The 23,132-nt window shown below is 43.9% G+C and overlaps 1 protein-coding gene across 1 annotated transcript in view; it reads left to right on the forward strand.

The window, feature by feature from the left end:
* Nucleotides 1-23,132, forward strand: part of CLNK (cytokine dependent hematopoietic cell linker) — a 1,039,166-nt gene that overhangs the window by 299,913 nt on the left and 716,121 nt on the right. Inside the window, exon 4 of the mRNA XM_078678887.1 lies at nucleotides 15,239-15,264. Coding sequence (XP_078535013.1) covers nucleotides 15,239-15,264 — 26 coding nt within the window. The remainder of the gene's footprint in view (nucleotides 1-15,238; nucleotides 15,265-23,132) is intronic.

Below are 23,132 nucleotides of genomic sequence, written 5' to 3' on the forward strand. Positions count from 1 at the left end.
TCCGCATTGGCTCAACTGACAGCAGCGACCATCTGCCCCAGGAAATAACGATGAACATATCCGCAATACCAAATCCACCCAGCCTGAACAACTTAGGTATAGACTTTGCATCAAACGAAAGACGGATAAAATGCAAAGTCACCAACCCACAAAATCTATTAGAGCTAACGAAACGCTTCCTCATCGAAGCGCAACTTATCACACAAAATCTGATAACAAGTTGGGAAGCGTTCATAAAACAAATGAGAGACTCTGCAGAAAGAAAAGAGCATGCAACACGATCCAGGAAAATCTGTAATATGACACAGAAGAGTCATCACAATTTCCGCAACAACAGCAGGCTAAAAACACTGAAGACGTTGATTAATCGGACCCAACAAAGAGCAAAAACAGACCCCACCTCCTACCAACTTCTTAGACAGCTAAAAGGAGAGCGTAGGAAACTAATATGGCAGCTAAAAAAGGACGCCGATGAGGCATTTTGGGGAAAACTCCTATATGACGCCAAATTAAACCGCAGTGCACAGTTCTGGCAAAAGATCAATGGCCGGATTAATGAACAAAACCGAGGGACTGTATCCCAGGTCACAGAAGAGGACTGGATAACCCACTTCAGCACTCACTTTAGTGTCACTAACGAAACAGGGAAAGAAACTGGTAAAGTTAAGGTAAAAACGAATGAAAATCCGTCCCCACGTCAAGAACCCTTGCAGCTAACGAAGCTGTAACAATTACGACCGCACAAATAATTAACAGGATTGGGAAAGGGAGAAGAGATGGAGCCCCCGGTCCAAACGGAATACCTCCAATAATATTCAAACAGGAGCCAGAATACTGGGCCACCACTCTTAAACCAATGTTCGAAAGAATCTGGCAAACTTCGATAATCCCACAATCATGGAAGGGGGCCATAATATCCCCGATTTATAAAAAAGGAGACAGAAAAGATCCAAGTAGTTATCGGCTAATAGCCCTTCTAGACAATGAGGCTAAGTACTTTGCAGGCCTCCTACTTCAGGAACTGACACTGTAGGCAGAAGAAACCTCAGCAATCCCCTATAATCAAACTGGCGTCAGGAAAAACATGGGGACGTCTACTAACATCCTAGCCCTGTCACTACTGATCGACACAGCGCTAGAGGGAAATCACCCCTTGTATCTGTGTTTCATAGATTACAGCGCCGCATTCGACCGCGTAGATAGAAATCTGTTGTGGACAAAACTGAAGAGAATGGATATTCCAGCAGCTCTATTGAACCAACTTATTCTCCTGCATAGTGACACGTGGGTCCAGGTCAAACTAGGTTCCGGAGAGTTCTTAACCAAGAAAATTCCAACCTGCACAGGAGTAAAACAAGGGTGCGTGTTAGCGCCAACTTTATTCAACCTCTTTATGGCCGAACTATCAACTATATTAAATTACAACAATTCTCATGCTCCAAAACTAGGGGGCATCCAGTTATCCAACCTATTTTACGCTGATGACCTGGTGTTAATCAGCCGGACTCAGATCGGTCTACAGCGGCTTTTTGACATTACTGCGGAATACTCCAAATCAAACAAACTCAGTATCAACTACAGCAAAACAAAAGTCATGCGCCTCAACCACCGCAAGCAGAAATCATCATTCAGATGGCACTTGGACTCAAATAACCTGGAAATTACAAGCAAATACTGCTACTTAGGAGAGATCATAGATGACAGGGGTAGCTTCAAACCACAACTGGAGGAGGTAAAGAAGAGAGGCCTAATGATAGCAGTATCTCTAAGGAACCTCAAAAACAAAATCATTGGCTCAAACTTTACTCCACTCCTCCAAGTGATCCAAGCAAGACTGGTTCCATCTATCACCTACGGAAGTGAAGCAATGAGAGGTAGGGACTCGGGAACTTTGAACGGTGTAGTTACAAGAGCAATGCGGATAATGTTCGGTCTCCCGAAATATACCTCTCCGGCGCAGATCCGACTTGAATTTGGGTTGGTCAAGGAAGAGCTTGCACGAAAGGGAACATACCTCAAGACCTGGTACAAAATAAGCAGAGGGGAAGCAAACACCCTTCATGCACTCCTCTGGAAAGACCTACAAAGCAAAAATGACTGCCCAGCAAAACTCTTTCTGGAGGACGCCATCAACCATTTGGGGGCAAGGCAGCTATGGGAACTGCAAGGGAACCTTGCGGGCTTTAAAAAAACTGTAAACAAAATCGTTAAGAAAGACTCCCTCCTTCAAGATAAAGCTTCACTAGTTAAGAGAGCCCATGGCTGGCTGACAGTACAAACTTACAACAAACTTACTCCACAGGCGTATCTGTTGACCGGTTTTACCAAAACAACAAAAGAATCATTTTATTTTTAAAACTACGACTGGGAGTATTACCAGCAGCTGGCCACATGGCCCCGTGGCTGCGCCCAACAATACCTGCAAGATGCCGCCTGTGTGGTACGCACGAGGAAAACATTACACACCTCATTACCATCTGCAAAGAGCTGCAGCAAGATCGCAAGAACTTACTGAGACCTCTATTTATAAAAAAAGGAATCAGGTCTTGTAGAGAAGCAACCTTGACTTGCTTCAGCAGAGGGGACGTGCAAATGGCCTGCCGACTGGTAAAATACTTCAGAGTGGTAGAATCAAGGCTCAAAACAACGAAAGACGACACGGATACCGACACCACTCCCTCAACATCGTCAGTTTTTAAACATCAGGCCGGCCTTGAGATTTAAACTGACCCGTAATACTGAAGCACCATCTCCAAGAGTTATGAACACTTGGGGAGAGCGCTAGTCTGTTCTTCAAAAGGTAACAGGGGGAATGGAGTTGACAGTACACCCCGTCCGATGGGAGCAAGACCTAGGATAGATAAATGAATTCCCTTTTAAAGAAACATATGTGCATCTCGTGGAGGACGGACACTCACCCACTTCCATCACTTCCAATTTTTTATACTGTCTTTTTAATTGTTTTTTAACCGTCTTTATTTATTTATTTATTTTTTTTCCACAATCTGTTCTTTTTTATTGCCAATGGCTACTTGTAATGGTTTTTATTAACTGTACAATAAAGCTCTTACTTACTTAACAGTCCCTGGGACTGCATTATCCAGGGCCTTTTCTTTTAAATAAGGAGAAGGGACATGCGGCCCCTCTCTCCAATCTACCTAGGGCCCCAAGGACCCCATCCCCCAGACCTGTTTTGGTGCTCCAGTGTCCACCCGGGGTACCCATTAAACACAAAGTTGAGGGCTGTAGGAGGAGCCCCAGGGCCCCAGCAGCCCTGCCGGCTCCCCAGCCATCTACCCAGCCAGCAACACATTGTGTGCTGGCAGGAGCCAGTGCTTGTGTTTGCCCCTGCGCTGTTGGGAGCAGCATTTGTCTACTGCTTCCACCACCAGGCAGGAGCAAACTAAAGTTTCCTGCCTACAAGAGTGTGAGCAAAGTAAGCCAGCACTCTCCTAGGCAGGGAACCACATTCTACCAAGGGTGGACTCCTCTGGACTCTTTTAAGTATCTCACCCTGGGGGTTAGGGTCCCCGGGGCAGATACCAACAGTAGAAGGGGGCATGCAATACTCCTCCCAATTTTTGGCCCTGGGGAATTAAATCCCAATGAAGCTTAGGGGGGCCTCATGGCCCCTCCCTTATATTTAGCCCTAGAGGATGGGGCCACCGGGGTGCCTTGCTTGGTTCAGGGAGGAGAATCCCACTCATGCCAGCTCTCCATATTAATTAATTTCAATAAAGAGGAAACAATGGCTGGCTTTTTCAATTTTTTTTACATTACGCACAATCCCACCGGAGTCCTGCGCGATTGCAGCTTTTATAAGCACCAGTACATTTTCACACATGCACATATCATGCTAAAGTTTGTATACACTTTTAAAATATTTTCTTTTTCTTCTCCGTGAGGAAAATAGATTGCCTTGTTGAGAAATGGCATCCTTTAAGCTGCTATAAAATAAGAATGCACTTCTTCTCTGTTCTTGTTCCAACAAACATTTAATCCCTGTACCTGAAAAGAGTAAGTTTAGCTTAGCCATGGTGGAACGAATGTTGTAAAAATGTGAATGCCAATCAACTTTGATAGTGGTCTGCGTTTACCAAAAGTTGCTTTGGAACGCCTGCAAGAATGCCTAAAACCCCACTGCCAGTTGTAGATTTGCTCACATTGAAATTTCACCGCAGCGAAGAAATTCCCCATGAGCAACTCCTTTTTGTGCTTTTAAAATCCCTGATTCAGAAATGGGCTTTTTCATTGCAACGTTTTGTGCACTCCTATGGTGAATTTAGACAGTATAAAAAAGTTTAGTAAGGGGGTCCAAGAAGTGTGTTTATTGTCCTCATGTTGAAATCGCCCACGGTGCAAGCAATGCATGCTTGCATTGTCTAACGCACAAAACAGGCGGATTCTCAAAGGCTTTGCTACGAGTAGGTGTAATTAACGCATTTAGTACTCCTGGAATACAGGATTACATTATAAGCAGTGCGTAATTTGAGTTGGTGTTTGCCAGGGGGTGGGGTCACTGACACTAATGTTTGAGAACAGTGTTGTAACTTAACCTTTGGTATCTCCCGTGCCCTCTGCCACCCCTTGCCCTCTCCCCTTTTGGTTCACCCCGCTGTCTCTCCTGAAGGCAGCTATAGAACATTGAGAGAGGCACTGTTGCCTGACACGACAAGCTGGGAACACCTTTGTTATTATACTGAATAAACCTCCTTTAAACTTCATTTGAGTGGACCTCATTTCTACATTTTTGGCGACGTTGGACGGAAGCTGGGCCAGGGACAGCTGGTGTTCCTTCCCTGGAGTATCTTTGGAAACTTGTCGGAGGATGAAAAAAAAAAAGTCGGACTTACCATCCCGGTCACTCTTGTCCTCTTTCGGAGCAGAGCTAAGTTAGGAGACGGCAGCAGCGGTGAGGAAAGCTGCACTTGGCGTTTATTTCTCCTTATCTTTTTATGGATGTGCGCAATAAAAGAAAGTGACACCCCTCTGCTCGAGTCTTGTCGGGAGCTGAGAATTGGGAACGTGAGAGGATTTATGGTTCCCATGGCAGTCTTCGTGAGAGAAGCCACTCGGTAATCGAGTTCTAGAGTGAAGCGGAAAGCGGCTTTGTTGGTCCGCGGTGAGTGGGCGGCTGTGGCAAATAAATTCCCCTGAGGTGTCAGCTGGTTTGCGGTGAATCGTCGTTTGAGGCACGTGAACTTTGGTGAAGTTGCAGCTGATGTGAGGAGTGCGAGCGACGGACGGCGCCGTCATTTCCCTGACGAGCTGTGAGGTGGAAGGTCAGCGCTCCCCGGTGTTGTTTGCCTATCGTCAGCAACGGAGGAAATTGTTTCAGCTGACTGTGAGCAAAAGAAAGTTGTGAAGGATTTCTTTTCTTCTAATACGAGGATTTTGGACGAGAGCAGGGCGATCTGTGTTACAGATAGACTGTTTTCTGAGGAAACTGTAATCCCCTCACAGGAAGTTCCCGCCTACAGACTTTGAGGCATTCCCATTGGACCTTTGTGGACCACACACTGAAGAAAGAAAGAGGACTCATATCCTTTTCCTTTTGATGTACAGTGTTAGTGAACAGTCCTTATGTAAAAGGTGGTGAAGTGAGTGCTGATGAAAACGTGTTACTCCTTTGCTAAGTCATATAATCCCTTTAATTAAATAGTGAAGTACTTGGTATTTAGGGCTCCGTTTTAGAAAGGTAATAGGGACAGTCACAGGTCGCCTGGGAGGGATCTTATCTTGGATGGCCATGGCAGGAGCAGGAATGAGTCAGCCTCCACCTTTCTTAAATGATCTGGGTGAGCCTGATATACCATGGAAGAGGTGGGAAGGTATTTTCAAGTTTTACCTCATAGCGATAGGGGGAGGTAATTACAGCAATGTGAGAAAACAACACATATTATTACATAACTTGGGAATACATGGCAGGAAGGTTTTTGAAGACATAACAGGTAGACAAGTAGACGATGAACAGGAGTAGGTAGAAGGTACCAATGTCTATGAATACACTTTGAGGAAATTGGAGGAACATTTTAAAGTCAAGCTCAATGTGGTACTAGAAAGACACAAATTTTACAAAAGGGTGCAGAAGAAAGATGAGAAAGTCACTAATTATGTTGCTGTTCTGAGGGGTTTGTCTGCTACTTGTGAGTTCGAGGCGTTAACGGATTCAATGATAAGGGATCAGATTGTAAGATGCACAAATGATTCTAGAATACAAGAGGAACTTCTCACTAGAAATCCTGATCTGGAAGAGGCACTGAGTATAGCAAAGGGTTTAGAGCACACGGCGTTGTGTATGAAGGAAATGAGAATCCATGAGGGAGTGACCAGGGAAAGAAATGAGAGCAAAATAGTACATGATGGGAAAACAGTTTGTAAGGTGGGTGAAAAATGAAGAGCAATCCACGCAGTAATGTACAAGGTTTATTATGCTATAAGTGTGGCAGTCCAAATCACTTGGCAAATAATTGGAAGTGTCCAGCAAGGGATGTGTTGTGTAGAAGATGCAATAGGAGAGGCCATTTCTCGAAGGTATGCAAGAATATCAATCCCAAAGTACACATGGTTGAAAATGTTGAAATTGCAGAAGGGGGTGAGAAGACATTCATATTTCAAGTGGGGGATGATGATGCAAATGAAAGTAATGATTATCCCAAATGTGAGATTACTCTGGATGGAGAGAAATTTGAGGTCTATGCGGATTCGTGCTCCCCTTATACAAGACAAGAGTTTATTTGATGGGAAATTTGCAAAGTACGGGGTGGAGTTAGAGAAAGCTGACATCAGTCCAGTTGGATACTACAAGGAACGTATTCCATTAGAGGGTATGGTTAGAATGCGAATCACATTTAAGGACAGGCACACAGTGGGGAAAGTGTATGTAACCACAAGGGGATCTAGCCTCCTAGGGTGGAAGCACCAGAAAGAGTTAGGGATAAAGCTGGATCCCAACAACAAGGAGCAAGTGCTGTTAGTGGAGCCACCTAGTATAGCAGATAACTTGACCACTGAGTTTAAGGAGGTTTTCAACGAAAAACTTGGTGTTTTGAAGAACTATATGCACAAAATCACCCTCAAAGAAGGAGCTGTACCAGTGGTACATAAAACACGGTCCATTCCCCTGCGCATGAAGGAGCCATTGAAGAGTGAGTTAGAAAAACTTGTTTCTCAAGGGGTGATAAAGGAGATTGAAAGCTCTGAATGGTTGGCTCCGGTGGTCATCACGACCAAGGATGGAGGGAAGAACATTAGGCTATGTGTGGTTTTGAGAGACCTTAATGCCAACATTCAAGTAGACAGATATCCTCTTCCGAGAATTGGAGAGATGCTGAGCACCATTCAAGGAGCGAAATTCTTCAGTGTTTTGGACCTATCATCGGCCTATCTTCAGATAGAGTTACATCCTGAGTCACAAAACCTGATGGCTTTTACGACCCCTTTTGGTAATTTCAAATTTCTGAGGATGCCTTTTGGGTTGGCGTCCGCGGCTGCGGCCTTCCAACGAGTCATGCAGCACATCCTCAAAGATTGCACGAAGACAATGTGTTTCCAGGACAATATCCAGATCTACGGATCGAATGAGATGGAACACAATGAAAACATCAGGGGAGTGCTAGGAAGATTGAGAGAAGTTGGTTTCACCACCAGAGTGAGCAAATGCAAGTTGGGGGTGAGCTCAGTGGACTACTTGGGCCATACCATATCGGAAGATGGCATCAAACCAAAGTGCGACCTAGTAAATGCTGTTAGAGACGCCCCCACGCCACAAAACAGAGAGGAGGTGGTGTCATTTTTAGGACTGGCGGAGTACATGGCGAAATTTATTAAAGATTTCGCCACTAAGTCTTATCCATTGAGAGAGCTGGTAAAAAAAGACAGCATCTTCAACTGGGGAAAAGACCAAGAGATGGCGTTTAAAGAAATTAAAGAGGCAATCATACACGCTCCTTTCATAGGAAAATTTGATCCTAAAAGAGACATAATAATCTCGACAGATGCCAGCAACAGAGGAATAGGCACTTCTTTGTCTCAGAGAGTGGAGAAAGATCTAAAGGTAGTGGCATTTGCGTCCAGGACCCTTACAGCTCCGGAAGCTAATTATTCAACAGTGGAAAAGGAGGCCTTAGCGGTATACTGGGCAATAATACATTTCAAGTACTTTGTGTGGGGAGTCCAATTCGAGGTACATACAGATCACAAGCCTTTGGTGCCTTTGTTTACAGAAAAAAATATGGAGGAAATGACCCCGCGAATAGCAAAATGGGTATTGGGCCTACAAGGTTTTAATTTCAAAGCGGTATACATTCCCGGATTACAGAACAAGGTTGCGGATTTCCTCTCAAGGGCTCCTATCCACAGTGATGCTGAGGAGGAAAAAGTGGACGATACCATTCTGGAAATAGGTTTGTCAGCAGTGGCGAAGGAAGATTTGGAAACGCGGATGGAACAAGATGAAACCTTGAAGAGGGTGGAAAGATACATCATATCAGGATGGCCAAAGAGATGTAAGGAACTGGATATCGAAATTCAACCCTATTGGAATGTAAGGGATGACCTGTCTGTGGAAGGGAAATTCATCTTGAAATCAGGAAAACTAGTCCCACCAGAGGGGTTGACGAATCAGATGATCATGCTGGCCCATGAAGGTCATTTGGGCAGAAGCTTATGCAAATCAAGGTTACGAGCAGACTACTGGTTCCCAGAGATGGATCGACAGATGGAGGAAAAAGTACGCGACTGTTATGCATGCAGCCAGAGCGATAAGTCTAAAGTAACTAAACATTCTCCAATGATCCCGGTGGAAGTACCAATGGCACCCTGGCAAAAGCTGGGTTTTGACATCACAGGCCCCATTCATGGTAGAGGCTCACAAGACTTGTACCTGTTGGTGTTAATTGACTATTATTCTAATTGGATAACACACAAGATGGTATACAATATCAATACCAAGTCGTTGATTCACTTCTTAAAGGAAGTGTTCTTAAGGGAAGTTCTTCCTGCAACTATAATAACGGACAATGGCGTACAATTGATCTCGGAGGAGATGAAAGAGTTCCTAAGAGACTGCTCGATTTCCCACATCTGTACACCTCTATATTGTCCCAAGGCGAATGGAAAAGTAGAAAGGGTGAACCGCCTTCTGAAGGAGTGCATTAATCTAGCCAGCAAATCAGGAAAAAACGTGGAGGAAGCGATCATGGAAACATTGTGGGCATATCATACGACACCAAACCCCACATCAGGGCACTCACCATTTGAATTGCTGAGACGAAGGAAGGCAGGTTCAAAGCTTTCCCCAAATTGGATCAGCAAAAATGCTCAGGTGGAAATTGATCAAGAGGAAGTGAGAAATAAAATTGAAGACAAACAGCGCAAATACAAAGAATGGTACGACAGGAAGTGGGGTGTAAAGGAGAAGAAGAAGTACAGTGGGTTTACATCAGAAAGCCTGGGGGATTAGGGAAAAAAAGGAGAAAAATTCTACGCCCCAGAAAAAATTAAGGAGGTGAAGAGTAATGTGGTAGTCATGGAATATGGGAAGATGTGGAGCCAAGACCAAGTAGTTCCTGTTACAGTTAGGGACAACGAAACTAGTGGGGGAAATGCCGAGATAGGGGTCAGAAAGATGGAAAAGGGGCAGAGGAGAGAAGGTTCCAGACTAAGAACATCCCCGTTCTGGCACAGGCAGTACAGCATGAGATAAGTGTTAGTTGCTCCACACCCTGCATAGGCTCCTGCTTCCTGTTCCATTGGTCAAGCTTGCTTAGGGAACCGGCATGTGGCCTCATTTTCCATTCGGCTAACCCAGGGTTTTGCTGCTCCCAACCTGGGCTTTGTTACATGTGTATTGTACCCTGTGCTCAATTTTCCCTCCCTTCCTACCCTTGAAATTCCTCCTCCTCCACCTCCCTGTTTTCTCCCTAGGGAGGATGATGTGTTGTAACTTAACCTTTGGTATCTCCCGTGCCCTTTGCCACCCCTTGCCCTCTCCCCTTTTGGTTCACCCCGCTGTCTCTCCTGAAGGCAGCTATAGAACGTTGAGAAAGGCACTGTTGCCTGACACGACAAGCTGGGAACACCTTTGTTATTATACTGAATAAACCTCCTTTAAACTTCATTTGAGTGGACCTCATTTCTACAAACAGGTACTTATTTTTCTGCATCAGACATTTACAGAGAGCAAGACGGGAAAACAAAGAAAGCTGAAAGATGGAGGAAGAGAAAGGAGGTAGTGTATTAAAGAGGCACGAGGTTGGTTCAAGACTACGCAGCCTGGGTACTGGGCATCTTTGGCCCGGACACCAAAAGAAAAGTGGCCCACATTAGCGAAGCATATAGTCAAAAATTGGTAATATGTGGTAACGAAATAGCAAAAAGCAGTGCATCTGGCTATAAACTTGGCCCACAAGTGCTAAAGAAACAGCCCACACACTGATCTGTCATACGAGTCCATTGGGCACTGCATGGTTTCCCTATAGGCCAATCCGATCCTGGTGCTGGGCATGCCGACATCTAATTGTACCAGCATCGGGCTTCTGAGCAGAGCTTATTGCACAAGCACTCATTCTTTTACAAATTAAGCACTGATAATACAGCCCTGCAAAGTATCATGCATCAGGCAGTAGACTAACACATTTTAATGCTAGTATCTGCATCACCGTATTAAATGTTATATCTTCCAGAGGACCTTTGAGGTCCTGCAAATCTAGAAAAAGCATCCTCTTCTATCATAATACTGCCCTGCTGGCTGCCCAGGTCAGCCATTATGAGCTCACACTGTTGAATTGGGAGTGCTCAGCTACGGGCTGTTTCAAAGCGGTTAAAGCTGTAATATTTTATTCACAGTGGTTCTTTGAATAGACAGATTCTCACCAGGCCCTGCCTCTCTGAGCCATGTCCTCATTCAGTGTTAGAAAGCTAGGCAGTTTCCCAAGCCATATATATACAAAATGGGGGCCCTGAGGAGATTTAGAACACCAATGAGGGAAAACTCCCCAATCCAATAATTCAGTACCCAGAGGGCTCTCGGGTCAAGTGAAGTGCGGAACTGAACAGAAAAGGGTGGGATTTACCTCAAAAAGGGGGAGGGGGTTCCCTTTTAAGGACGGTTTCCCTCACCCACCAATGGTGTCATGCTTCATCATTGGGAATCCTCCTCGCACCTTGGTACCTAGTCATGTGTGGGATACAACTCCCTCGCTGCGAGGGAGGAGCTCAGGGATGTTTTAATGGAGGGGTTGTTTCTAAAACCCAACATGAGCTACTAAGGTGTCGGGAGTTGTGCCTTGCAAGTAAAGAGGTGGATTAAAACTAGCTACAAGGGTCACCTTATCAACTTTATTCTGGCTGTCCTGTGCTAGGATTAAAAACACAAAAGTGTGACTGAAATCATTGGATTCAGTCATCCTGATTAATGATCAACATGTTTCAGACAATGACCTGGCCAGTGTCGTGGCTTTCTTCAGGATCAACAAATCGCTACTGCTGTGAAAAAAAGTGAGTAAACAAGTGAGATAGAAAAAATTGGTTATGTTAGCTTTTAATACAAAACCAGTGATCCTGGGGAAACAGGAGGGCGGATTCACTGGTACGACCTGTGTGGGGAAACATAAACAACAAACAAAGCATGTGAAGCAATTTCTAATTAAAATCTCAACCCACAATTGGCAGTACAATGTTATACCAGATCAAGACAGTCTAATCCTTAGCCTGATTTTTCTAAATAAAAGGGGTGGTTGTTTCGATTTTAACAAAACATCAATCATACATATGGTGTTGTATGTTTCTTAGGTGTAATTAAGTTATTGCCATAAAGTAATTCATATAAATATACAAACCAAACAGCTTAAAGAAGAAACTAGAAATGTTGGAGCCATAACATGAGAGTTAAATTCATGATATGTTCAAGTTGCCTTCTAGACCAAGAGCCTTGAATTTAGTTCAAATTATGTGGCAATCGTATCTTATAAATGGTGCGTATATATAAGATCAAATTCTTAGGACCAGATCAATGTGTTTGAGGTCGAACGTTTGAAATCAAACGTTGACCCAAAGCAGAGAAACCGCAAGAATGTGGTGCCAGTAAGAAAGAAAGAGCGCAATAACGCCTCAGGGGGGCCAATCAAAGTTTGTGTGCGCTCGTGTCAGGAGTATCAAAGTGAGCCAGCCAAACCACAATCTTGAAATGTATGGTACTGTCAAGTTCACAATATATGGTAGGGATCGCTGCTTTCTGGACAATGGTGCTGCATTGTTAGTGTGCGCACCGCTATTTGTTGGGAATGGCAGCGAATGAGGAGTAATGCTGATATCACACCGGGAGGTATGATCATTAACAGTTAACATTGATCATTAAAATCGATATAAGTGCCGCCCTCATGCCGATTAACCACAGTTAGGTGGGGGCATAGAAAATAGTATTAAAGCCCAAGGCCAGGGCGTCCCTCTTACCGCTTTTGTCAGTCGAGCTCCCAGGGCGAATGCGCTGGACAGGGAAGTCAGCTGATCGTGGCTGATTGACAGACTGATGTACAGGATGTGTGACCCTGAGTATGGGACTACTTCCCGGTGTGTCCCGTGGCATTCTGGGAAACATAGCTTTGTGAAGCCTCCGACAGGAGAAATGTATAGGTCTCGAAGTGTTGTCTGTAAAGTTTATAACCAAGACTAAGACTTAAATCTACCCGCTATTTGTTGTGAATGCAACGAATGAGGAGTCTCGCCGATACCACACTGGGAGGCATTATCAATAATAGGTTTTTACATAAAAGTCACCCCTAAGTTCTCCCTTAAGTGCCTCATGGGTGCCTTATGACTATGAGCAGGGATATTTTGAAAGATGTTTTATAAGCCCTGGTGAGGGTAAAACTGCCAATTTCGTTTTTCACCATTGGCTTCATAGACTAACATTGGAATACTTAAATAAAGTATAACTATTGATAGGAGTGAGCTCAAAATATGCTTCTAATTTATAAAATGATAGAATAATACCAACAACTTGCCATGGTTAGATTTATTGTAACTATCACAGAACATACGTTATAGAATTTGCTTTTCTGATGTACTAAAATCCAGCCTTCCAGCAGCCTCTCCTGTTTGATCAGCCTTTGCCAGGCTGAGCCAAACTGCTCTGATGAGGTGTGAAGTGGCAAGCATAGAGGCAAAAGACATCTAGTGGGAGGAGAGCTGCAGCAGCAGAGTAAAAGGCAGGATTGGGGTGGAGTAGCCAACCTGGTCTTCAATGAGGGATTGACAGTTAGGACAGGACACAGGCTCACACCCACATCCTGCACCCCCCTGTCCGACAGGAGCCCCAGTAACTAAATTAGCAGAGTAGCTGGAAGGGGAGTGTTAGGGAAAGTTAGCCACACCAGTGGGTTGGCTTAACCAGATCGTAACCTCCAGGAGAAAGTTTCTCAATTTTGGATGTTTTAAGTATGTGCATTCTAGGACAAGAATATGCCACATTTTGGAAGGTAATTACAAAAGGGGGTGGTGATGGACAGAGTATCTGAGTTAATCAGAACACTCCTACCCAGTCAACAGATCAGGGCTTGATCCATCACCGCTTTTTAGCTCACTGCACCATCCCAGTTCAGAACCTGGCTATATGCAAATTAGTCTGTCCCTGGCCCAGTGCATCATGGGAACAGGGCAGACCAAAGCTCCATAAGGTGACTTAATCGTCGACAAGAGTCAAGCCGCAACGTCGAACAGAGACCTGGCCTGAGATTTCGGTTTGCTTATCATTGACGATGAGACTTCCAGGAGTTGGCCATGGCATTGCACTGAGCCAAGCCGGCGTTGTCGAACCTAAAGCCGGCCTGACGAGGAGCCTTGCTTGATGTCAAGGGAAAAAGCTCCAAAAAAGTGACTAAGTCAGAAGATAAAAATGTGGCCGGTCCCTACTGCTAAGTGTATCTGACCTGCGCTCCAATGCAGTTGGCCTAAAAGTTTGACTTTGTCCCAGTTTTGTGTGACCAGATGTCCCAAAGGGTGCTTTTGGCAACAGTGGAGTTTTGTTGTTTTTGTGTCATTTCAATCATAAAAATATTTCCTATTGTTCTAAATTGGTGTTGGATTTCTATTCTGTGTTGTGTCTTACTTATTTAATGTATTTGTGTTTTTAAATATTTTACACATCTGTCTCCTAAGTTATGCCTGCCTGCTCGTAGCCAGCTATAAAGGGTTGTGCAAGGGAATAACTGATTGAGACCTTAGCTGGACCTTACATTATGATTGTGGCCCTACTACTAGTGGTAGGAACCTACTTATCTCTACCACATTCCAAATCTTTAGGTAAATCATAATTTGAAATAATGGCACACATACAACTTAAAAAGAAAGCTACATGCAAGTTTAAATAATCTGTAGGAAATTGATCTTTTTACATTATGAAACACGTGTGTGTCTGTATATGTGTGGTTTGTGTGTGTGTGTGTGTGTGTGTGTTAAACGACCTGTATATTTCAAAATATTATTACCCAGACCAGGGCCAGACTAAAAACCAAAACCAGCCCTGGCAAAGTGCTCGGCCGCACCCCCCCCCCAACCCATCCCCCCCTCCCCCCTAACCCCCCCAGTTGTGTGTGCCGCCGAGCTCTTTGCCAGGGCCGGTTTTCGGCCGATTTTGTTTTAAGGCCGATTTTGCAGCGATGCTGCAAAAACGGCCCTGTAACAAAAACGGCCCCTCACACATGCGGCGCACCGGGGGATTGCCCAGTGCCCGCTACAGCCAGTCCGGCCCTGACCCAGACACAATATATGAAATTGGCCGTCCATTTTAGGAGAGGTTTTAAGCCATTTTAGAGCTTCTTAATTCTTATAAGGGACAAATCCCTACAAGGCCTTCATTGATTTGTTTTACTTGTGATAAAATGTAACTCGAATTGTTACACATTTGGCATTGAACCGTCACTCCTGCAGACACTGAAACCATGGAAATCTCACACATAAGCAATCTGAAAACTTGGCAGCTATGGTTATAAGTACCTCAAGAGCAAGTCGCAGCAAGATCTATGTGATTCCAGCCGACGTGTGGATACTTGCTGTACTGGTAAAATCTAGTTCCCCCTTTCGAAAATCCCTGAAAGTTACTTTTTGTTGACTAATTAAACATCCAATATAAGAAAATCTATGCAATGGTAAATAAATCATTGTAGAATCTGAATTTGATTGTGATATACATAATTTAAACATTTCTTACTCAATGAACATTTCTTTCCTTTGTGTCTAGATCGTGGCCACGGATTCATGAAACAGGTAAGCGACTTTTTTTTATGATGACAAACAAAATATTCATGCTCGTTCCAGTCATGTTAAAGCCAGGAGAACAAAAGTTAAGATAACTATTCGCAAAATGTGTAGTTTACAAGAACTCATTAAAACGGAGTGAAAACATGCATTCCAGAAATATTTAGCACATGCGGGATTGGGCAAAGCCTGACTTGAGCACGTTAGCTGTTGTTCTTGCCCTACTAGTATTAGACGTGCGTACTATAATTCCGAATTTTGGAAACTAAAAACAAAGAACCGGTAGCTGTCCGCCTACGCCGCCTGTTGAACATATTCACTGTTTGAAAAGCAGGCGGCGATAATAGTAGAAAGAGATGGCAAATTGCCACCGTGGGGTGAAAAGCTATGCTTCCCAGAACCTAATTTGTCTCCAGGTGTCGGGGGCATTTCTCCACCCTGCCACACCTCACGGCTACTACTTGAATCAGCGATCTAGGCCCCAGGAACACAAAATGTGCAGTAAGTGCACGAGCTGACTGCACGTATGGCGTCGAAATACTTTTCACGTACGGCGTCGAAATACTTTTTGGGAGTAATGAATTGTACCGTGCTCATACTAACGCGGCAGAAGGAATGCACAGAGGAACACTGTGTATAAAATGCGTGTTTCGAAACAATATCCTATGCACCCAAATCACGCGTTGGCGTCTAAATGAGCCAGGGTTTATGCCATGTTCATACTCTTGTAATAGATACACTCTTAGGAGCCGTCTTTCTCTTTTGCTTCACTTTCTTTTACTACACAGGATAAACAAATACTGACACTTACATAGAGCTGGGCAGTGAGAATAAAGAAATGCTTAAAAATAACTAGCAGTCACGCGTGGCAATGCTTGAGAGAGAGTGAAAGCGAGTGTATGTGTGTGTATGCACACGCTCCTGTGGGTTTGTGTGTACCAATTAGTGGTATGTACACTGGGCCGGCTTTAGCACTGGTGACGCCTAGTGCGACTATGTTTTTGCCCCCCACCTCACCCCAATGATCACCTCCGCCATGGATTCCCTCCCCACCCTTTAACAGTCACCATAACCACTCTCACTCAGATGTATTTAATACATTTGATAGCGTCACTCATAAAAATGAAGGGTGTCAGAGCACTTTACATAACACACACATTACACAGAGACTATCAATCATAGGTGTGTAAATCAGTGTATAGGACATGTTACATAAGACAAAGGACAACAAGGGGTGAATTCACATGTCATCCATATTGATAGGCTGTATAGTTTAACCCTTTTCGCAACATTAGAATAATGAAAGTCTGTGGAAAAAATCCATATGCTCTAATTTATACCTTGAAGTCTGCATGCAGTCCTTTGATGACAGTCAATAGTTCACTGCAAACTACAACTCACAAAAGGAAGTCTCTGACAAAAGCAGTAACCCACTGACCTGTTTACATTAGATTCACTTCGTTATATGCATGGTACATGTTCTTTGCAGCAGGCGTATTAACCCTCTGTGCTACCTTACTCAAAACTTCCAGAAGTCAAAAGGTGTATTAGACAAAACTCCGATCTCGCCTGGAAGAACATTAATCACCCGAGTTTTTATTGACATTTTAATTGCTGCCTGAACATTGCTAGAGGCCAGGAACAAAGCAACAGGTGCTTTTAAGCACAATATACATTAGCAAACACGAAACAGGCGCCCTTGTGCGAAGTCAGCACCCAGTGGGGTGACACCGATCGCACCACCCTAGAGCCGGCCCTATAGATACGAATTGACCACCAGCATCACACGCCTGTCAACTCACTTTGACATGTGACCACCAGTGTTAGCTACTTCGTGCAGGTTCTGATTGTTGCGTTGTACCTGATAAAACATGGACTGAGTGTCTAACATGTTATTTTCTTATCATGACATGGACAGGAAATGAGCTTCTACACATTACTGCACTGAGTAACTATTGGTGTCAATGGCTGGATGCTGAATGAACATCTTGATTCAATCATTGGCCTGTCTGTGCAACAGGCAGCACCATGAAGTGGCCACTTTGCTGCCCACAGAATGATATCAAGGTGATAGGAACTTGTGGTTTGCGGTAAAGAATCCCAGATCAGGAGGAAAGGTCCACCAGGCATAAAATACCTCCCAGATCAGATTTCGGGCTGATTTCAACAGACCAGGAAGACTAAAAGGTTCTGGCAAAAAAGGAAGTTACAACTGAAAACAGCTGACACAGGAGTTCATTAACTGAACAGGAGAGCCATGTGAATTCAGCATATGGATGAAGAACCGTAGCAATACAACAACAGGACTGAGGAAAGAATTGGCAGAAGGACACTGGAACAATAGAGAAGAGGACTTTAACTGTGTTGTAACAAAAATACTTGTGAAGACACCAGCAACCGCAGACCAGCCACTGAACAATGGCTCTCCTTGTCTGCATTCAGGTGAGTCAATGCACTGTGATGGGGGTAGGGAGCATACAATGGTTGGAACGCCAGCATAGTCACTTAGCATGGACTAAATTCCAATCTGCATGGCTGTAGGACATAACAGTTCCTTCCCCATTGAAGCTCCTGGTTTTCCTAGAAAATTATAGAAGAAGTGATGCACAAGATTGCGAGCGCGGACTGATGAATCTAGAGCACAAGATCATTCACTGGAAATGATTCTATCCATTGAGTTCAAAACTGGAGCTGGTGCTGAGAGGTTCGGGAATCCCAGCTTTCATTAAGCTCATACTGTGGGTGATCATCAACCAGAATCCAAAGTAGTGGAGTCAGATGGTGAAAGAGATGTAAAACAAGGTCTTAACTGATAAACTTGGAAGGTCGGATGTATTGTCAAAAAGGAGGATACCTATAGTTTATAAACTACAGGATTTATGATGGAAAATGATCCAAATATAATGAGGTCTCATGCCGATGGGTTGTTGATTAGAAAGTCACCAGAATGTTAGAAGAACTAGATCTAATATGGACTTCACTCCACAATGAACAGAATGTGCAGAATCGTGGCAATCTTTAACACTTCTGCTTGCAATAAGGCTTGTTGGAGAAGATAGAGATTTTGTCACCGCTCAAGAGGAGTTCTCTGGTGGGTCCCATCAAGCTCTTCTTTCTTGATCTGACCTAGGGTGTATTTCAGCAATATGTCTCAAAATAAAGCATTTGCTCTGTTATACTTTGAATGGTTCTTTTGATCCTATTAAAATAAGTCTCCACTTGGCATATGCATGTCTAATAATTAACATGTTCCTCAGTAATTCTGTTCACAAGAGAACACAACATGATATAAATACGAAATAGAATGTTTCAAATTGCCCTCACATTGTTTCTGGAGTGGGAATGAAAAAACAGCTCTCTCAGAGGCATCAGTCTGAACAATAGCTTGTCAGATATGTGAATTTATTTTTTATTTATTTTGATACAATTTATTGAGCGCACGATTACCCAAGAGTGTCTTGGCGCTTGATAGAGGAACTGAAGGTTCTGATCTAAGAATATAGGTGGAGTCTAGTGATTAAATAGCCAAGTCTTCAGCTGCTTCCTAAATGATGTTAGTGTAGGAATGTTCTTGAGGTGACAAGGCAAGGTGTTCCATAATTTAGCCGTGGCTACTGCAAAGGATCTGTCTCCCCAAGTAGCCTTCTTGGTTTTGACTACCTTCAGAAGGTTAGCATCAGCGGATCTGAGAGTGCGTGATGGTCGGTAGGGGCAAAGGGCATCTTTAAGAAAGGATAGCGCTTTTTCATGAATGCTTTTAAAAGCTATACATAGGGCTTTGAATTTAATTCGTTGTCTGACCGGTAGCCAATGGAGTTTATGGATGATGTTGGAGATGGGTTTGAACTTGGTCGTGCCTGTGACAAGTCTTGCAGCCGCGTTCTGGACCAGCTGGAGTTTATTGACTACATGTTCTTGAGCATTAAGCATGAGGGCGTTGCAGTAGTCAACTCGGGACATTAGTAATGTTGAGATCAAGGTGATTATGGTGTTTGAGGGAAGGTAAGGTTGACGTTTTTTGATCATTTTGAGTGTAAAAAAAGAGGCAGAAACTATTGAACTGGCTTGATGAGTGTATGAGAGTTTATTGTCAAAGATTACGCCCAGGTTTCTAAACTTGGTGACAGGATTAGGTGGGGGGCCAAGGTCTTGGGGCCACCAGGTGGGAGACCATGCGGGAGTGAGTTTCCCAAACACCATCACCTCGGTTTTATCCGAGTTAAGCTTCAGACAGTTTGAGTTCATCCAACTGCATATGGCAAGCATTCCTTTTTGGGAGTTAGTAGCGACTTCCATTCCGTTGTTGTTAATGGCCAGGACAAGCTGCGTATCGTCTGCGTACGATGTTACTGCTAGACGGTGAGCTTTAATGACCCTCGCTAAGTCCGCCACATAGATGTTAAAATGTGTTGGACTCAGCGAGGATCCCTGGGGGACTCCACAAGGTAATGAAAAGGAGTTAGAGGAGAATGCGCCCATGGAAACCGATTGCTCTCGGTCTGTCAGGAAAGATGCGAGGAGTGAGACGGCATTTGGTGCGATTCCGGCTTTTCCGTCACGGTCGATAAGAATGGAGTGGTCGACCGTGTCAAAAGCCGCGGAAAGGTCAAGCAGTATGAGCACCGCGGCGCCTCCTTTGTCAAGGATCATTCTTATCTCATCTGAAGCTTTTATTAGTGCCGTTTCCGTGCCGTGTCCCTTCCTGAATCCGAATTGGGAAGCATCTAAGCAGTTGTTAATATCTATGTGTTCAGATAGTTGAATATTCATAATTTTTTCAATGATCTTAGATGGGTAGGGAATACATGCTATGGGTCTGTAACTAGTGACTTTGGAGGGATCTAAGGTGGTTTTTTTGAGCAGTGGCTTAATTACTGTTTTTTTCCATATGGTAGGGTAGGTGCATGATGTAATCATGGCATTAAAAATATCTGCAAGAACAATTGAGATAGTCTCTGGGACCATTTTAAAAACTGAAGGTGGGCAGGGATCGTTGGGTGAGCCAGAGTTAGTGGTCATCATAAGTTTGTAAACTAGCTCAGGCGAGGTGTGATTGAAAGAAAAATTAGGAGAATTGGGGGGTGTGGATTTAGGTATAGTGTGAGCCTGATGTGTATCATTAGTGAGTTTATTAAAATTGGAGTAGATGTCACAGACCTTTTCTTGGAAGTAAGTAGAAAGTGCATTACACATAGGTTGAGACGCTTCTGTGGTAGAGGATTTGTTGTGGCCGGAGAGGTGGGAGACGACCCGAAAGAGTTGTTTAATTGAATCTTGGGCTGATTCAATTTGTTTGTTAAAAAAAATGCTTTTCTGAGTAATGATCAATAGTTTGTAGTTCTTTAACTTCTCTTTGTAGCAACTTTTTTCATGGGGGTCATAGTTATTACGCCACTTGTGTTCTTGTCGTCTACAGCTTTGTTTTTCTAATCTAAGAGCCTCAGTAAACCATGGGGCAGAATTTGACAGTCTGTTGGGAGAGTGTTTTTTTATGGGAACAGAAGTGTCAGTTGCAATCTTAATGCATGTAGTATAGTGGATGGCCGCGGTTTCTGGATCAGAGGTGTCAATTTCTTTCAAGGGGCCTAATTTATTACTAAATTCGGGAATATTGATATTTTTCCAAGATTTAAAAGTGTTAGGTTTACAAGGTTCCGTGAGGGATGGGGTAAGAGGGAGAATATTGAAACAAACAGCGGAATGATCTGTCCATGTAAGTGGTATTATGTTCTCTATAATTAAGGAGTTTAGATTGGAGAAAATTCCATCTAACGTGTGTCCTGCTAAGTGCGTGGAGAAGTGGACAGATTGGATGAGGCCTGCTGAGTTCATTTCGGTGAGGAGGGAGTGAGTGTCAGGGTCCTCCTTCATCTCTAGATGGAAATTAAAGTCACCTAAGATGGTAAAACTATTTTCTCCAGGTACTGGCTCTAAAAGGTGACTCAGGGAGGACAGAAAAGTAGAGCGGGGGCCTGGGGGGCGATAGAGCAGAATGCCTCTGAAGGAACTGGAGTAGGGAGTAACAAAAGTGAAATTCAGAGTCTCACAAGTATTGATTTTTAAGGGTTCTGTGCGTAGACGAAAAGTGTCGCGATATATTATCGCTATCCCCCCTTTTTTATGCGATCTGTCGAGTCTAATGGTAGAGAAACCCTCCGGAGTGGCTGAGGTGAAATCAGGGTCAGACGCCTGGTCTCCCCAGGTTTCGGTGAGTAGCAGGATGTCCAAGTTCCAACTTTCAATAAAGTGTGCAATCTCATACCTGTGTTTCGGAAGTGATCGAACATTTAGAAGGGCTAGTTTGATGGTATTAAGAGATTTGTTGTAAGGTGGAGTAGCTGGAGCTGTTAAATGGGGGTGGTCCATAATATGAAATGAGCAATGGGGACAGGTATAGGGGGCATAATTGAGAGTATGTATATTCGTTGAGGCGCAGTGGGTGTTAATGGTGTTAAGTGATTTGAAATAGCCAGCATCGTAGTGGATAGCTGGGAAAGAGAGGCGAAATGTCTGTATGCCAGGGGGGGTGGCCCTAGGCTCGGGACAGGCTCGGACGGGTGCAAACGGGCTTGCCTTTGGCGAGCCTTCGGCGCGCCCGCTGCGCCCGTCCGCTGCGCTTCCGGGGAGGGGGTACCATTTTATAGTGGTCAGGGTGGGAGGGCCGAGCAATTGGTCTGCTCACCCTCTGACTCACCCAAGATGGCGGTGAATTAAATTATGGGACCTGGGTAAAGGCTTTCTTCAGATCTTGGAAGGCAGTTTCTGCCTCTTGAGTCCAGTGAAACCCAGTGCAATGCAGCACGCGCAATGTAATTTGTTTTATTCATTTATTTATTTACTAACCTCCGTTCGGCCGTATGTCGGAGTTTACTACCCCCCACCATGTCCCTCCCCCCACCGCCCGCAGCACTCCCTCCAGGAGCCAACACTGTCCCCGCATCTGCAATAGAAATTGGAATCTAATCCTTCTACTACATCGCACCCGCAACATGAAATGACCTCCCCCCACACATCAGAGCCTCCTCCTCACTTCTTGAGTTCTGCAAGAAGCTGAAGACCTGTCTCTCTGTATAAGCACCTTGGGGACCACAAACCTACATACCTGATCAATCGCCTGGATTCCTTCTCGGGTGATTAGTGCACTATATAAATCAATATAATAAAACATATATAACTGAGCTGTGATATTATTTACGGCTCAGTTATCAACATAGGAATGAAGTTCTTTTCACTTCTTAGATATGAAAGAATTGATGCCCCAGCACGAGTAGAGGAACTTGGATGAAACCATTCTGGAGAGTCTCTTCAAGACATTGTTTGAGAACTTCTTTCTCGCTTCCAAAGAACATATCCTACCAAAAAGAATTAGAACTTCAGAAATCGTTGAAATTGCACAATCAAACTCAAGATGTGGGGGAAAATGTCACCATAGTGATTTGGGACTGATTTAAAGACTCTATGACTGGGGTGGAACTTCCTACACCTTGAGAGTCGCCAATAGGTAGCCAATAGCCGTCAATCGCATTGCAGTTTTCCTGATATAATTGTGATGCTAAAATATATGATACATGTCTTGTAGTTTATATATTGATTGTTACATTCCAGCCAAGACAAGCTGAAAATAACTGCATAAGTTGTATAAGCTATTATATCAAAAGATACTGTATTTCTATTGTTTCCTACGGTAACCTTCAATGGAAATGGATTTCTCCTTGACTTGACCTGAAGAGATACGTGATTCATCAATAGTGTGGATCTGTTCAGGAATCCTCTTACTTCTGAGTGAAATCTGAAATACATTTTCACACCTAATTCTTGTCCAGGAACATTTTAGGAACATACCACAGACTCTAGAACCTAATGTACCTGATATTTCA

This window comes from Lissotriton helveticus, chromosome 2_2 (assembly GCF_964261635.1).
Source record: "Lissotriton helveticus chromosome 2_2, aLisHel1.1, whole genome shotgun sequence".
Taxonomy (NCBI): Eukaryota; Metazoa; Chordata; class Amphibia; order Caudata; family Salamandridae; genus Lissotriton; species Lissotriton helveticus.